Source organism: Pteropus vampyrus, unplaced genomic scaffold (assembly GCF_000151845.1).
Source record: "Pteropus vampyrus isolate Shadow unplaced genomic scaffold, Pvam_2.0 Scaffold1076, whole genome shotgun sequence".
In the NCBI taxonomy this organism is placed as follows: Eukaryota; Metazoa; Chordata; class Mammalia; order Chiroptera; family Pteropodidae; genus Pteropus; species Pteropus vampyrus.
Window position 1 is genome coordinate 18286 of NW_011889857.1, and position 17757 is coordinate 36042.

At 33.9% G+C, this 17757-nt stretch overlaps 1 protein-coding gene across 1 annotated transcript; it reads left to right on the plus strand.

Annotated features, from left to right (window-relative positions):
• Positions 1-523: 523 nt before the first annotated feature.
• Positions 524-10801, plus strand: LOC105310093 (zinc finger protein 84-like). Its single transcript, XM_023526568.1, has 4 exons — positions 524-726; positions 5215-5341; positions 6889-6978; positions 8737-10801. Exons 1-4 carry the CDS (start codon positions 625-627, stop codon positions 9975-9977), a joined length of 1560 nt encoding a protein of 519 aa, XP_023382336.1. The 5' UTR covers positions 524-624; the 3' UTR covers positions 9978-10801.
• Positions 10802-17757: the final 6956 nt, after the last annotated feature.

The window sequence follows — 17757 nt, forward strand, 5'->3', positions numbered from 1 at the left end:
GCTCATTATTAGTGAATAGAAATGCAACTAATTTTTGTATATTACTTTTGTATTCTATGACTTTATTGAATTCATTTATTCTAAGAGTTTTTTTGGTGGAGTCTTTAGGATTTTCTATATATAGTATGTCATCTGCGTATAGTGACAGTTTTATTTCTTCCTTTTCAATGTGTATGCCTTTTATTTCTTTTACTTGCCTAATTGCTGTGGCTAAGACTTCCAATACTATGTGTAGAATAAAAGTGGTTAGAGCTTCAGTTTTTCACCACTGAGTATGATTTTAGCTGTGGATTTGTCATATATGGCCTGTATTATGTTGAGGTACATTTCTTCTACACCTTTTTTGTTGAGTTTTTTTTTTTTTTAATCACAAATAGATGCTGAAGGGCGAAGATATTTAAACATATAATGGAATATAAACATTTCATCCTCAAAGAAAAACATATCCTGTCCTGATCTTTTCAGAACTGTAAGATAATTGATGTTATCATGGTGTAATCCTTTGTGGTCTCTCTGAAAAGCAACTTTGACAGGAGCTGTCTCCAAAGTAGTTTTTTATGTAATTGATCATAGGAATTTCTAGACTCATGATTCTTAGAATCATAGGGCAGGCCCAGACTCTCAATGCTGTCTTCTTTTTACCCCCTCCCTACTCATCCAATCCAAGCTCTGTCTTTACAGATATCTGCCCCTTCCGAAGAGGAACAGAAAATGACTAAGTCTCAGGTAAGGGAGCTGTTGATACCCCATTTTGTTTTTCACTCTATTCGAGTCAGTTTAAAAGAATCCAGTTCTGAATTTTTCACTACAATAGGGTTTTAATCTTGGCTGATTATTGTTTCTACTCCCACCCCTGGTCATAAAGGACTAGAGTTCTTTTCTATAAAGGGAAGAGGAAGACTATTTATATACATATATTTTTAAAAATGCAATAGGTCGAGAGCCTCAAAGTTTATATCAAGTGAGCATTCTTGGTGGATAATGGAGATCAAGTGAATTTGCTCGTTTCTGTTGGTTTATCACTCAGCTAAATACTGCTAGCCAGCATCTTAGTGGTTGTGATTGTCATACAGTTTTAAATGTTTTTATTTGAAAGTATATGTTGTGTAATTTTTATCTATAATCTATTGGTTATACCCACGATGTAGCATATAGCTTCAGTATAGTAGTCTTCACAGAGGGGAGCACACATTTCTTAGATGTACAAGATGATCCACGGGATGAAAAGATGAGAACATCCACTTGTATTTAAATAAAATTGTTTTTTTTTTCTTTTAAAGGTTTATGTTGTTGCATGCATGCTTTTTTTTTTAAACTGAAAAATATCTCACCAAGAGTTGCCTCATGAAGCTAAGCAGGGTTGGGCCTGGTTACTACTTGGATGGGAGATCCCCTAGGAAGCCCAGGTGCTGTAGGTGTAAAAAATAAAAAAAATAAGAAATTGTAAACCGACAAGGTCCTTGCAATCTGTGAGGTCAACCAAGGGTTGCCTTGCCTAAAAAAAAAAAAAAAAAGAGTTGCCTCATTAGAACAAAAGACACTCCTAAAACCCAGGAAATTCCAAAGATTATAGGAACTCTGTCAGGAACCAGAATCAAAGACTAAATAGTAGAACAAAAGATACTCCTAGCACATTTATTGCTTAGGGAATTACAAAAGTTTTAAGAACTCTGGCCAGGAGCTGGGGTGAAGACCAAAATATATATTTCTTATTATATTACAATATCACAGTCTTGGGTTTTAAAAGTTTGGGGACTACTGGGTTATGTACTTATAATTCTACACTCAGTTCCAATGTGTGGGTTTTTTAACTTCATACCACCAAGCAATCCTTGAACACCAGCTGGCTGTTCTACAATTCAACTCAATTTTGATACTACATACCTGGAGATAGTGTCAGATCCTGTAGCTTAAGAGCTCAGTCCTACAAGATTGCTCCCCACCCCGCCCACACACTTCAGATACCAATTACCAGTCCAGGTTGTTACCTGTGCTTCTGACTGACTGGCTGGAGGCCCCCTCCTTTGGTTTGATTAATTTGCTGGAGGGCCCCACAAGACTCAGAAAATCAGTTTACTTGCTAGATTATCAGTATATTACAAAGGATATTAAAAGATACAATTCAGTAGCTAGGTGAGAGATACATAGGGTGAGATCTGGAACAAAGGAGTTTCTGTATCCCTGGAGTTTGGGGCCTGGCACATAGCACGTGGTATAATTCTGGTTCAATCTGTAAGCTCTCCAAACTCCCTCCTCTTAGGTCTTTATGGAGGCTTCATTACATAAGCATGATCAAGTTATTGGCTGTTGGTGATCGATTCACCCTCTAGCCCCACTCATGTCCCTGAAAATCAGGGAGTGGGAATGAAAGTTCTAACCTTCTATTTAGGGTTAATTTTCCTGCCCGCCCCCCCCCTTCCCGCACCCCTTGCCCTTCTTAGGGGCTTTCTAAGAGCCCCTCATTAACATAACAAAAGACACCTTTGTTTTTTTTAATCAGAGGAAATTACAAGGGTGTTAGGAGCTCTCTGCCAGGAACCAGGAACTAGGACAAAGACCAAATATATATATATAATTTTTTAATCATAAATCACGATAACACAGTACCATTGGTACCAGTATACCTCCTCATTTCCAGAGATCATTTTTGTCTACCCCATCTTTGCCACCAACTCCCATAGTCATATTCTAGATTTATAATCACCTATAACTGTACAACCTCCAAGCAGTTCACTCTGGCCATTTTTTCTGTTTCTAGCTCATTTACTTTAGTACCTTGATTCCAGTAATTTTTCAGTTCTATGCAGACCTCTGATCCATTGACCCTCCATTTTTTCACTGTTCATTATTCCACTCTCCCCACTCTTGTTTTTTTTTGTTCTGGGCAGTCATCATCCCATTCAAGTCCAATTGCCTACTTATTGCCAATGAATATTTATTATAATAGATATCTCGAACTTAATTTGGACAACTAGAATTTGTGTGTGTGGTAAAATATATATAAGATAAAATTTGCCATTTTTAAATGTACATTTCAGTGGTGGTATTTTCACAGTTTGTGCATACATCACCACTATGTATTTCCAAACTTTTTTATCACCCCAAATAGAAACTCTGTACCCATCCAGCAATAACTCCCCATTCTTTATTCCCACCCACAGCCTTTGGTAACCTCAAAACTAATTTATGACTCTTTGAATTTGCCTATTTAAATATTGCATATAAATAGAATCCTACAATATTTTTCCTTTTGTATCTAACTTTTTTCACTTAGGTATTTTCAAGGTCTGTCTATGCCGTAGCATGTATCAGGACTTCATTCTTTTTTATGGCTAAATAATAGTCCATTATGTAGATATATCACTTTTTGTTTATCCATTCATTGCTGATGGACACTTGGGTTGTCTCTACCTTTTGGTGAACATTGGCATACGAGTATATGACTACCTGTTTTCAAATCTTTGGGTATATACCTAGGAGTGGAATTGCTGGGTAGTACGGTAATTTGTTTAACTTTTGGAGGAACTTGCAAAGTGTTTTGCACAGCAGCTACACCATTTTAAATTCCTACCAGCAATGTGTGAGGGTTCCAATTTCAACACATCCTTGCTAACACTTGTATTTTCCATTTTGTTGATTATAACCATCCTATTAGGTATAAAGTAGTATCTCATTGTGGTTTTGATTTATATTTCTCTAATGATTAATGAGATTCAGCATGTTTTCATGTGCTGTTGTTCATTTGCATATCTTCTTTGGAGAAGGAAGTCATTTGTCCATTTTTTAATAACGTCATTTGTCTGTTATTGTTGGACAAATAGAATTCTTAATTCCACCTCTCCTCTCCACCCAAACCTACTCTCGTGTTCTTAACTTTAGTAGCATGCCAGTTCCTTAAATCAAAAACCAAAGACTGTTAGTTGGTTTCTCTCCTTCTCTCATACACTGTCTTTCAGATATATCTTGGTTGGATTTGATTAACATCAGATTTACAAATGGAATTCTCTTATTGAGGTAGAACCTAATAAGGGTTTGAAATGTAAGCAACAATGAGCTCAGTAGCACTTTGTTACTAACTTATCATAAATTATCCCATTCTCATTATTTCTAGGTACACATTTAAAGAATGAAATTGATTAGATTAAATATTGCTTATATTTTATTGGTTTTTATTTTAATTTAAACTTTAAAGACAGTTTTTATATTTAATTTTCAAAAAATTTTTAATGTAAAAATTCAAAGATACATAAAAATTTAGAAAACAGTATAATAAACCCTTGTATGTCCTCATCTAATTTCAATAATTATCAATATTTTACATATCTCACATCTTTTCTATCTCTCTTCCTTTATTTGTTCTCTGGAGTATTTTAAAGCAAATCCTATACCTGGAATTTCACCAGAATATACCTGCTTTGCAGATTTTTGTTGTTGTTATCTTCATTTCTCTTTAGTGGTTTCTTTTCAGAATACACTTATTTAAGTTCAAACGTTGAGTTAAAACTATTAAGTCAATAATAGTTCAGGTGACATGCAGATATGGTAAAAATCATGAATGTGGTGTATGACTAAATGATGTTTGAGAGTATTATCCTGAAGTACTCATGGTTCTTTGAATTTGCCATTCTTTTTCACATCCCCGTGCCTTTTTTCTTACTCCTCCCTCCATTTGGAATGATCTTTCTCCTTCCACATCTTACCAGAGAATACACTATTCAGTTTTTACATTTCAAAAAAAATTGTACCTTTACTTTTTTTAATCTTATTTTTACATTTTCTGTTATCCATTTTGCATAACTTTACATCTTCTATAAAGCCCAACTCAATGTCCCAAAATGGAATGCTTTTTCCTATTTTTATCATAACCCATTTGACTAACACCTTATAGCATTTATATATTTACTTGTTTGCCTCCATCTACTAGTATCTAAACTTCCTGTGTTGTGTTTTATTCATATTTATATTCTGAGTACTAAATAGTACATAGTACATAGGTGTTTAATAAATGCTTATTGATGGAAAGAGAGAATGAATGGTTTTCGATGGCACCGTTTTTATACTAGGATTTTTTCTTCTCCCCAAATTGGTCTCATAGTAACATCTTTAATTTATTATGATGAACTCTATGATGAAAACAGCAATCATTTCTCATACATTTTTTATATAACACCCAGTACTTTTCACTGTAGATTGAACAAGAATGTCCCGTTACAGGAGTTTGTGTCATTCAAGGATGTGACTGTGGACTTTACTTGGGAGGAGTGGCAGCAGCTGGACTCTGCTCAAAGAAACCTGTACAGGGATGTGATGCTAGAGAACTATAGCAACCTTGTGTCAGTCGGTAAGGACTTTCCCTCAGAAAGTACTGCTATTAGTTACCTATTGCCATATAACAATTACTCCAAAATTAGTGGCTTAAAACAAACATTTCTTACTAATAATTTCTGTAGGTCAAGAATTTGCCATACTTTAGCTGGGTGGTTCTGGCTTGTGGTCTCCCATGTGGTTGTAGTCAGATGTTGGCAGGGGCTGCAGCCATCTGAAAGCCTGACTGGAAGTGTAGGACTCACTTTCAAGATGACTTATTCACGTGGCTATTGACAGGAACCTTCAGTTCCTTGCTGTTCAGTGGCAGGAGATCTCAGTTCCTCACCATGTGATGTGGGTTTGTTCTCCACACATGGGAAACTTCTCCCAGATAGAGTGATTGAGAGAGAACAAGGAGACGTCCCAGTGCCTTTTATGACCAAGTCTCCAAAATCACACACTATCACTTTTACATTATTGTGTTTATTAGAAGTGAGTTACTAAATCCAGCCCATGCTCAAGGGGAGTAGAATTAAGCTCTACTTCTTGAAGGGAAGAGTTTCAAAGAATTTATGGACATTTATTAACCCACCATAGTACCCAAGTGACTGCCTTTCCTTTCTTGTTTACTAAAAGCTGTTCAGTCTCTAAATGCTTGATGTGTTTCGTTTTGAGCTATGTTCAAAAGAATATCAATTTTGAGTACCAAATACTGTGTTTCTACCTCTTCAGTGAACTTGAATGCAAAGAAAATGGGTCCTGCATCTTGCTCATTCTTTGGAGATTAAAGACAATGGGCTGGGCCCAAGTTCTTAATTTTTATATATTGAGATGTAATACATATAGTAAAGTGTTCACATCTTAAGTATACAGCTTAATGTATTTTTCATATGTATACACTTACTTAACCACTGCCCAGATCAAACTATAAAACATTTCCATCACCCCAGCAGTCTCCCTTGAAACTCTTGCCATTTATCTCCTTTAGAGATAATAACTTGTGGCTTCTATCATCGTAAATTTTGTCTGTTCTTAAACTTCATGTAAGTGTAATAATACAGTATGTAAGTTTTTGTTGTCCGATGTCTTTTATTTAACACAATATCTGTGTTTTTGTATGTGACAGTAGTTCGATTCTCATTATTGCATTATATTCCATTTAATGACTGTACAGTAATTCATTAGTTTATCCATGCTACTGTTTATGGTCATTTGGGTTGTTTCAGATTTGGGCTATTATGAATAAAGCTGTTATGAACATTCTTACACATATCTTCTGGTGGAAATAAAGATTTCATTTCTACTGGGTATATACATAGGAGTGGAATTTCTGGGTCATAGGGCATATATATATTTAGCTTTAGTAGCTGCTACCAGACAGTTTTCCAAAGAGGTTATAGCAATTTATATTTATATTTATATCAAGCTTTGATAATATCAGCCATTTTACTTTTATATCAAGCTTTGATAATATCAGCCATTTTACTTTTGGCCATTATTGTATGTAATGTAGTGGGCTTGAATTATAGGATGGTGGATTGTCCAGTAATGCCCAAATCCTCTATCATTTACTGTAAACAGGGTATCCATCTCTGAAGTCAGATAAAATCTTGTTAAAGCAAAGAGAACCATGGACGGAGGAAGGAGAAATCTCAAATTGGGCTTATCCAGGTAAGTGAGAACCTGGCATATGGATGGCAGGGAAATAAGATTCATATTGATTAGTAAGATGTCTATATTTGAAATATTTTTTAGGCAATCATTTTTAAGGCATAGATATTAAGAAATGGCTGAAGACAGTTGATTGCAGTGGGATTGTTGGATAACTAAATAACACTGCAAAATATCAAACACCTACATTATACTTTTTCTTTGCTTGAATTTAGAGAGAGAGGTAACCCTCTTACCTGTACTCTGGATCTTATCTATGTCTCCATCATTTAGGACATTTCTTAGCGTCCTTTTGGCTAACATACTCAGCACCCACTCCCCCCAAATAGTCTTATACTCTTTATGCATCCAGGCATTCTTTGATATACTCTCTTTCAAAGTTAGTTACTGAATAATATTCTTATTTTTTCTTAATGCCTTCTATTTTCCTCTCCCTTTTAGTGTGAAATGTCTTAGAATTATAATCTTTTTAAAAATCTTCAGGACTCTAATAATGGAAATATTTTCATTTGCCTGTCTTTCTTTTCTGTGACCATTTTTGGTTGGTTATTGTCTTGATTGTTTTTCTTGCCTTTCTTCAATGCTGCTTATTAAATTTTCATTTGAGTATATCCTCCCTACTTTCATCTTGTAATTTAATCTTCTACCTTTTCCCCCTGCGTTTAATCAATTCGTTTTCATCTCCCCCTTTTTTCCATTTAATTTTTTAAAGTTATGTTTTATTGTCATTTTCCATGTCCTCAAATGCTTGTTTGAGTGTATTTAATTCTGTTTGGAGTTCAGACAAAATTTTTTCTGCTTCATGGCTAGTTTTTTTTGTTTTTGTTTTTGTTTCCAGGGGACGATATCCTCTGTTGATTTCTATACAAATTTATTTCCTAATTTTCTATAACCCTTCCCTATGAACTTGACTTTTTTTCTGTTCACTTTTATCATATTATGATATACTTATAAGATTCTAACTTTATGGAGTTCTTTTCTGTTAATATAGCAAAGTCCAGGTACTTTAGCAGCGTCTGGCCTCCCTTTCTACTTCCCTTGCTTTTTGTGATTGGGGAGAGTTTTAAGTTTTCTGGTTTTGTGGTTCTTTTTATTTCCAGGACCCTAAATTTCCCCCTTTTTTTCTTCTTTTCCCCATTACTACCACCTAATACCAGAGAGTATGTCTTCTTCTTTTTTTGCTTTTTGTCTACCTCAGAAGTGTCTTGTTCTTCTCACTCAAAATTGTCTCCTTTTAAATAGAGCCTGCACCGTACCATGCCTTTTTATGTCATCTGACCTTTTTAAGTTGCATGTACTTTGAAATCTCTTTCTTGCAGTTGTGCTCTAATCTGCCTGGTTACTTACAGTATATTTATATTTAGTGTGGATTTAATCTTCCTGCTGGTCACCTACTCTCAGTTCTTTTCACTAGCATCTTTCCTCTATCTTTCCTGAAATTATTTTTTGGTCTACCTTTGTTCTTCACAGAGCCTCTTGGTGGAGTTGGGGTGGGACAGCGTGTAGGGAATCATATGGGACCATGATAGTGAGTTCATCAACTCTTCTTTTCCCATTTCTCCCCTGCTTGCTTTTCTTATGTCTATTTCTTCTTCTATCTCTGGGTTTTAAGATCATAATCTTAAATTTCAGATCTGACCATACTTATCAGATTTCTCTCTATTTCCATTAAAATGAAGAACTATATTTGTGTTTTGTTTTATATTCATCAAAGCTCAAGAGCAAAGTAACATCATTTATACTTGGGCTTTCTTTTAGACTTTGAAATTAGACCTAAAATGAAAGAATTAACTCCACAGAAGAGCATTCCTGAAGAAATGATATTTCATAATGTGATAGTATACTCAAGTTTTGAAGACTGGAAACTTGGAGGTAAGATAAATCACCGAGAAAACCAAGACAAGTTTTTGAATCAAGTTTCACGCATTAACAGTGTGTCAGTGACAAAGGGAATAGACCATGAATGTAATACACTGGGGAAAATATTTCACATGAACTCAACGTCTAATGAACATATCAGAGCCTTCATGCAGAAGTCACACTTCTTTGCACAACCGAAAAATCTAACCAGTGAGAAATCATATGAATGTATTCAGTGTGGAAAAGCCTTCAGTGGAAAGTCAGGGCTCATTGTACATCAGAGAATTCATACTGGGGAGAAACCATTCAAATGCAATGAATGTGGAAAAGCCTTTATTCAGAAGTCACAACTCACTGTACATCGGAGAACTCATACAGGAGAGAAACCCTATGAATGTAGTGAATGTGGGAAAGCATTCATCCAGAAGTCAAACCTCATTATTCATCAGAGGATTCACACAGGGGAGAAACCTTTTGAATGCAATGAATGTGAGAAAGCTTTTATCAAAAAGTCAACACTTACTGTACATCAAAGAGCTCATACTGGGGAGAAACCATATGAATGTACTGAATGTGGTAAAGCTTTCATATGGCGATCACAGCTCATTGTACATCAGAGAATTCATACAGGGGAGAAACCCCATGGATGTAATGAGTGTGGAAAAGCCTTCAACAGGAAGTCAGAACTAAGAGTACATCACAGAATTCATACTGGGGAGAAACCCTTTGAATGTTATGAATGTAAAAAAGCCTTCATTCAGAAGTCAGACCTCATTGTACATCAGAGAACTCACACTGGGGACAAAAGGTATCAGTGCAATGAATGTGGGAAAGCCTTCATACGGAGTTCACAGTTTATCGAACATCAGAGAATTCATACTGGGGAGAAACCCTATGAATGCAGCGAATGCAGAAAAGCCTTTATCCAAAAATCACAACTCATTGTGCATCAGAGAATCCATACTGGGATGAAACCATATGAGTGCACTGAGTGTGGAAAAGCCTTTAGCAAGAAGTCACACCTCACTGTACATCATAGAATACACACTGGAGAAAAACCTTATGAATGCAGTGAATGTAGAAAAGCTTTCAGCAAGAAATCTACTCTCATTTTTCATCAGAGAATTCATGTTGAATAGAAACCATTTTAATTGAATGATAAAACTTTAATTCAGTGATCAAAATTTTATTGCACATCATAGAATTTACATAGGCTAGAAATTATATGAATTTACTAAACATGAGAAACCTTCAATAATACTTCCAGGACTATTAAGCACTAGAAAATTCATACTAACAAGCAAGTTTGAAAAATCATGTTTCCAAAAAAACTACTATATCGGACATCTTGGTTCAGACATAACAATAAAAGTGTTTAAAGTGTGCTAGAAAAACCTAAATTGCACATGACTGACTTGTTCACTGTGAAGGACAGTTTTTAAAAAATCTGTAGGTAAATTGATTAATCAGGACAACAATGGGACAACCATATGTAATCTTTCTGCAAGCGACATAGGAATGGCATTCGAACCCAATTTGTTATTTGGAAGTGAATATGAATACTTACACCTATCTTACTTTTCCACACTAAATGACACTATTTTCCTCACATCTTAAAACATAAAGTGTAAATAGATAAATTGTAACTGCAAAAGCAATATATATTGTTATTTAACAAGAGTATAAAAAGTTATATTACATATAACTCTTCCATCACTCTTTCTTGATTTGTATAGAATGAAGAGAGATAAAGCCAGGATATTTTTAAAGACTCCAAAAGTCAGTAATAGACTTAAAAAATATTGTTTGATGTAAAGTATGCAGAGATAAGAAAGACACTAAATAACACAATACTGTAAGTGGACAGCAAAGTGGCTGTAGACAGTGTTGGCATACTCAACTCATGACAAAAATAGTTCTACACAAGGAATTCCTGTTTATACTCCTGTTAGTTTTTAGCTCAGTATAGTATTTACATAAGCACTATTATACATAGCTTAGAATCTTTTTATCCTTGTGATCAGAATTGAATTTTCTTTAAGGCTTCCTTTATTGGATGTTTCCACTACACAGAACGTTCTACTTAGCATTTGATATGTACTTCATTTAATCACCGTCATTATCACCATCTTATAGATGAAGCAAGTAGAACCAAGAGATGTTCCCTGACCCAGCTGAGACCACATGGCTAGTAAGTAGAAGATTGGGATTCAGAACAACCTCTTAGCATTCACACTTCTCTCCTAGTGGGGACATGGATAGCTCGGTGCCATGTAATTTCATCTCCAAATAGAATTGAATTGAATTTGATTGAACATCATATGGTATTTTATGTCCTGTTCCTACATTATGCTGAATAAATTCACATGAAAAATGCATTTTAAAGAGGTTATTAGATTCCAATTTCTTACATATAGATGCTGTTGGATATACTGTGGTTTTTGACATTGGTTCAGGTATATCTGTTTTGCTGCCCTGTGAATTTTGTTGTGACCATCCTATACAATAGAGATTATACTGATATTTTTTGTTTGAAAAAATAAGTCTTTGTTTTGTTGATCTGTCATTTTATCACAACTTTTTAAATTTATTTTTATTTATTTATTTATTTTACAAATTCTGCCAATACCCAAGCTATTCTAACAGAGCTCCATGGTTATAATAGCTTCTCCCTTTAACTTCCTCTTTCCCTCTGTAAAAGAACTTCCTGCTTTGTTTTGCTGCACTTCTGTGCACATGGCTCGCCAAGTCTGCGTATACCAATTGCAATTCTTTTGTTTTTTCCAGAATAAATCCTTTTTGCTAATGGAATACCTAGTCAACTGTTTTGGTCAACTCTGCTTTCTACATAAGATCAGAAACAAAACAAAAATATCTGTTCTCATTTTTATTCAAGGTTGTAATAGAAGTCCTGGCCTGTGTAGTAAGAGATAGAAAAAAATGAAACGCATAGAAACTGGAAAGAAAGAAGTAAAAGTTTCTTTATATTCAACATGATTTTATACATATAAAATCCTAAAGAATCGACAAATATTAACTAAAACATAAAAATGAATTTTGCAAGTTCCCAGAATCAAAGGCCAATAATACAAAAAAAGATTGTGTTTCTGTGTATTGACAACCAAACATTGAAAAGTAAAATTTCAGAATCCATTTACAATAACATGATAAACTATTAAAATACTTAGGAATAAATCAAAGATAAGTACTGAAAACTGAAATATTGCTAAGAGAAATTTTAAAACAAAATAAATGGAGAGATTGATTATTTTCATGGATTGTAAAACCCAATAATGTTATAATGTCATTTGTTCCCACATTGATTTTCTCACTTCTGAGTAGAAGCCCAACAGGCTTTTTTTTTTTTTTAAAGAAATTAATCAGCCAATTCGATATTTATATGGAAGTGCAAAGGCTTAGAAGAGCCAAAATAATTTGGAAAATGAACAAAGTTGGAGGACTTACACTATCACATTTCAGCTGAGTATAAATATTGGTTTAAGTGTAATTGTAGAGACAGTGTGATATTGGCCTAAGCATAGACCAATATCAATGGAATAGAAAGAAGAATATCCAGAAAAACACCCATACATACATAGTCAGTTTATTTATTTATTTATTTATTTTTAGATTCTCATTTATTTATTTATTTTTAATTGAATAAATGATTTATATATTTTTTTCTTTTTTTTTCTTCCCCTATCTACCTCCCCTATTCCCACCCCTGCCTGCCACCTCTGGTAACCACTAATCCATTGTCCATGTCCATGAGTCTCTGTTCCTTTGTCCTGTTCATTTGTTGTTTTAGGTTTATATCCCACATGTAAGTGATATCATATGGTTTTCAACTTCTTCTGTCTGGCTTATTTCACTTAGCATGATTATCTCGAGATCAATCCATGTTGTCGCAGATGACAGTATTTAATCTCTTCTTATGGCTAAGTAATATTCCATTGTATATATGTACCAGCCAGTCATCTATCGTAGGACACTTCGGTTGCTTCCATGTCCTGGCCACTGTGAATAATGCTGTTATAAACATTGGTGTGCAAATATCTTTTCGGATATGAGTTTTCAAGTCTTTGAGGTAAATACCAGTAGAAAGATTCAATTGATTTTTTAATTATTTTTCTTGGTGTTGGGACTAATTTTAGAATTAAAAAGTTGCAAAGATGGTAAAGAAAGTTCCTATGTGCCCTCACCCAGTTTTTTCTAATGTTCACATCTTACATTATCATAATACATTTGTGACAACTGAAAACAGCAACATATATAGATTAATATTAACCATATTTCAGGCTTTATTTGAATTTCACTATCCTTTTTCTGTTCCAGAATCCAAACCAGAATATCACATAGCACTTGGTCATGATATCTCTTTAATCTCCTCTGGTTTGTGACAGTGTTGAGAGCTTAGCTAAATTACTTTGTAATATTGCTGCTTGGCATCCATTTTATGTGGCAAAGTGGCCTGCAGGAACCTTGAACCGACACTAGTCCCTTCCTTGAGTGTATGCCCAAGATAATAGCCCACAGAGAGGCACAAGTAAGTGTAAGATCCTGCTCTGGACTCCCCCAGTGCCAGTTGTGATAAACAGTCTTTCCTGCCTCCCCGCTCCTTCCCCTTGTAGCTCCTTAGAATAGACCTCTGGTGCTTACCAAAACCCCACTTTTTTTGGTTTGAATTGACCAGCCTTAGCCCAAGAACTCAAAGCACTCCACTCTCAGATCATAAGAGGCATATGCTTCAGGTCTTGTTGCTCACAGCCTGTACTCTTCCTTGACTTCCCCATGTGGCCCCTTGAATGCCATGTACCTCCTCTTGGACATGTGAGTAATAAACTTCTCTATATCACTTTCCTCTGCCATTTTTGTTGAACCTTGGTTCGCCATCCCACATCCTGGGACTCTACTTAACAAATGTTAATTTAACAAAAATCGCATAATAGACAGCTTCAGGTATTGTAAAATATCCCTCAAAACCAAATTTTTTTAAAGCCATTCTAAGAAGTGTGTAGTGGTATCTCATTGTGATTTTATTTCCATTTCCCTAATAGGTAATGATGCTGAGGATCTTTACATGTGCTTATCAGCAGATTATTTATTTACTTTGGTGAAATTTACAAATCTTGTGCTCATTAAAAAAATCATATTATTAATTTCTTTTTATTATTATGGACTGGTAACAGTTGTGTATTCTGGATATAAGTTCTCTATCAGATATATTTTGCAAATGTTTTCTCCTAGACTGGGGTTTGTATTTTTATTTTCTAAACAGTCTCTTTAGAGGAGAGAAGTTTTTAATTTTGATAGGTACAACTATCAATTTATCCTTTTATGGGTTTATGCTTTTTGTTCTTTCAAAGAAATTTTTGCCAAAATGAAAGTCACAAAGATCTTTTTCGGTTTTAGATACTTTGTAGTTTTAGCTCTTACATTTATATGTAAGAACCCTATTCAAATTAATTTTAATATACTTGTGAATTAAAGTTGAGGTATATATTTTTTATGTATGGATATACAATTATTCTGCACCATTTGTCAGGAAGATTATCTTTCCCTATTGAACCTTGACACCTCTGTCAGAAATCAAATATATATATATATGATATTCTTATTTTTTTCCACTAATATTTACATCTATGCTTATATTGTATTTTTTTCTGTCGTTTTCTATCAAGTTTTGAAATCAACTATTATTTTTTTCAGAATTACTGTATCTATTTTAGATCTTTTGCATTTCCACATCATTTTAGAATCAGTTTGGAGAAAATTAACATCTTAGCATTTGAATTTTTCTTTGCACAAGCCTTGTATATCTATTTCTCTCAGCAGTGTTTCATGGTATTCAATGTGTACAGGTCTTATGCATATTTTGTTAAATTTTCTTCAAGAATTTTATATATTTAGGGTACTATTGTAAATAGTATTTTATTTTCATTTCAATTTAAAAATTTCATTGTTAATATATAAAATACAATTATTTACTCTATTACTCTGTTTTGTAAACTTGCTAAATTCACTTACTGAATTTGTTCATTTTGTTTCGTTTTTGTAGATTCCTTAGAATCTTGTATATGTATTTTTTTTTAATGTACAAATGAAAGCTAGTTTTATTTACTCTTTTCTAATTAGTTTGCCTCTAAAACCTTTTTTCTTCTCTATCACATATTACACTGGATAGTACCCATAACACAATGTTAAATGGAAGTGAGAAGAGTTGACCTCATTACTTTTTTCTCGGTCTTAGGAAGAAAGTATTCATTTTTTACCATAAAAGATAACGTCAGCAGTAAGTTTTTTGTAGATGCCCCTTATTGATTTGAAAAAGTCTCTTTTATTCTTAGTTTCTGAGAGGTTTTTTTAAAAAAATCATGAATAGGTATTAAATCTGTCAAATGCTTTTTCTGCATCAATAGAGATGAGCATATGATTTTTCCTTTTTGTTCTGTTAATATGGTCAGTTTTATTTCCTCATTTTTAAATGTTAATTCAATCTTACCTTCTTGAGGCAAACTCTACTTATTAATGGTATGTAATCACTTTTATATATTGTTTTACTTGTCCCTCCTTTCAAATTCTCTGGTTTGAATATCCTAAACTCCTTACCCTTCCTGATGTCTGATCTCTTTCTCCTCAACTCAGTGAACTCTTGGGCTCTCTTTGAGATATTCCTCCCTGAGGATTTATCCTGAAGACATCCTCCAGGCTGCAAACTGGGCAATCACAGAGCTCGCCTCATTTTTTCTCCTAAGGATCACAGTTCCGAGCTAGCTGTTAATCACTGTCTGAAATCCAATGTTTTCTATGTTTTGCCCAGTTTTCTAGTTATTTAAGGTAAGAAGGTAAGTCTGGTCTCTTTTATTCTGTCATGGATGGTTGTAGAATTCTTACCTCCATCCCTACCCTCACCCCCAGGAGGTTTTTTAAAAAATGGAGTCACATTTATTTTCAACATCATCTGAAAATGAAAATGCAAAAAAAAAAAAAAAAAAAGTCCAAAATTTCATGGTAAAGAACATTCACAGGAATTTTCCTACCTGATAAGCTTATTTGGAAAGCTATAATAAAGTGTTATGGTATTGGCACAGGAATAGCTCAGTAGTACAAACTGGAGAGTCCAAAAATTATATATTTATTTCAAATCCAAATCCATAAAAGTGAGTGATAGATGTGAGTAAATAGAATACCGTATTCAGAGTTAGAAAAAACAAGACATACTTGAGGGGAAATATTTACAATGCATACAGAAAATATATTAATATTCATAATATAGCGAAAGTTTTGAGAAATAAAATATAATAGTAACCTATCTAAAAAAACAAATTTTAATGATAAAACAAGAAATTGACCAAATAAACATGAATGATATCTCACTTTACTAGTAAACAAATAAGATGAAAACATCAAATAGGCAAAAATAATTTTTCAAATTGGTGTATAAGTCAGGTCTCAGGAAAACAGGACCTATGCTGCAGAGTTCAATAGAGGAACTTTAATACAGAGAAGTTGTTGTGAAGGTGTAAGAATACCTAAAGTGTGCAAGAAGGGGACGATGAAATACCAAAGATTAGCAACAATATGTCCTTTCTTACTGCCAGAGACTGAATGTGTGCTCTCAAAATTCATATGTTGAAACCTAATCCTCAGCGTGATGGTATTTGGAGATGGGGCCTTTTGGAAGTGATTCGGTAATAAGGACAGAGTCTTCTTAAATAGGAATGGTATCCTTGTAAAAGAGACCTTGGAGAGCTCCCTTTCCCCTTCTACCCAGAGGGCAGTCTATAAACTAGAAAGTGGGTCCTTACTAGACAAGCAAATCTGCTAGCACCTTGGTCTTGGACGTCCCAACATCCATAATGTTGTCTATTAGCCACCTAATCTATGGTATGTGTTCTGTTATAAGAGCCCAAATGGACTAAAATACATGCACTGCTGGTGAGAGGATAAATCATTACAGACTTTAGAAAGATAGTTTGACAATATCTAAAAATGCATTAATCCTCTGTGTTTTTATCCTACCAAATAAGGGTATGGATAAAGATCTAGCTATAATCATATTTATTTAATATTTGTTTATAATAGCAAAAACTAGAAACAATATGCTAATATTCAAATACTTTAGAATTGGTTTGATAGAAAACTGCTACCATTAAAATAATAAGAAAAATATTTAAAGAAGTGAGGGAATATTTACAAAAAAATTAAGATTTTCAATACATTGCATTACTCTATTTAAAGTATATATAGTACATACTAAAGCATATGTAGTTATAAAATTTGCATATTTGTGCATAGAAATAGTCTATTAAAATATAGGGGGTATCGTAGAGAAGGCTTTTATTTGGTTTCAATTTCATTCTTTTTGCTTTCTTCTCTGCAATCTATATATATTCTTTATATAGATAAAAGTTAAGTATGTACATTCCCTTTTAATTAAATTCATTCGTTAGACTTTATTCTCAAGAATAGATGTGGAGGAGGGCAGAAATTTATCTACAAGGATTCATCAAAGCACTATTTTTGGTAGCACTGAAGTGAACATAACCTAAATTCCTAACAGAAAGGCATAAAAAACGCTAGAAAAAAAATTGTACCCTAAAGTATGACTCTCTCCCTCTCTCTCCACCCCCCTTCTCGCTCCCTTTCTCTGCCTCTCTCCCCTCCCTCACTACACACACACACACACACACACACACACGCATGACAAAAAAAATGGAAATATCAGATTAATTTTTAGAATGCTATGTATACACCACGATGTCAAGTGATTATCTGTTATGGAATTCCATCTAACTTGCATTTTTTTCGTCCTCTTTTGCTTATCTGTTGAATAAAAGGTTATCTATAAATCATCTATTGATATGTTGATATCATGAATAGGCTTTACTTTTGTGTAAGGGAAAGAGTTTAACGAAA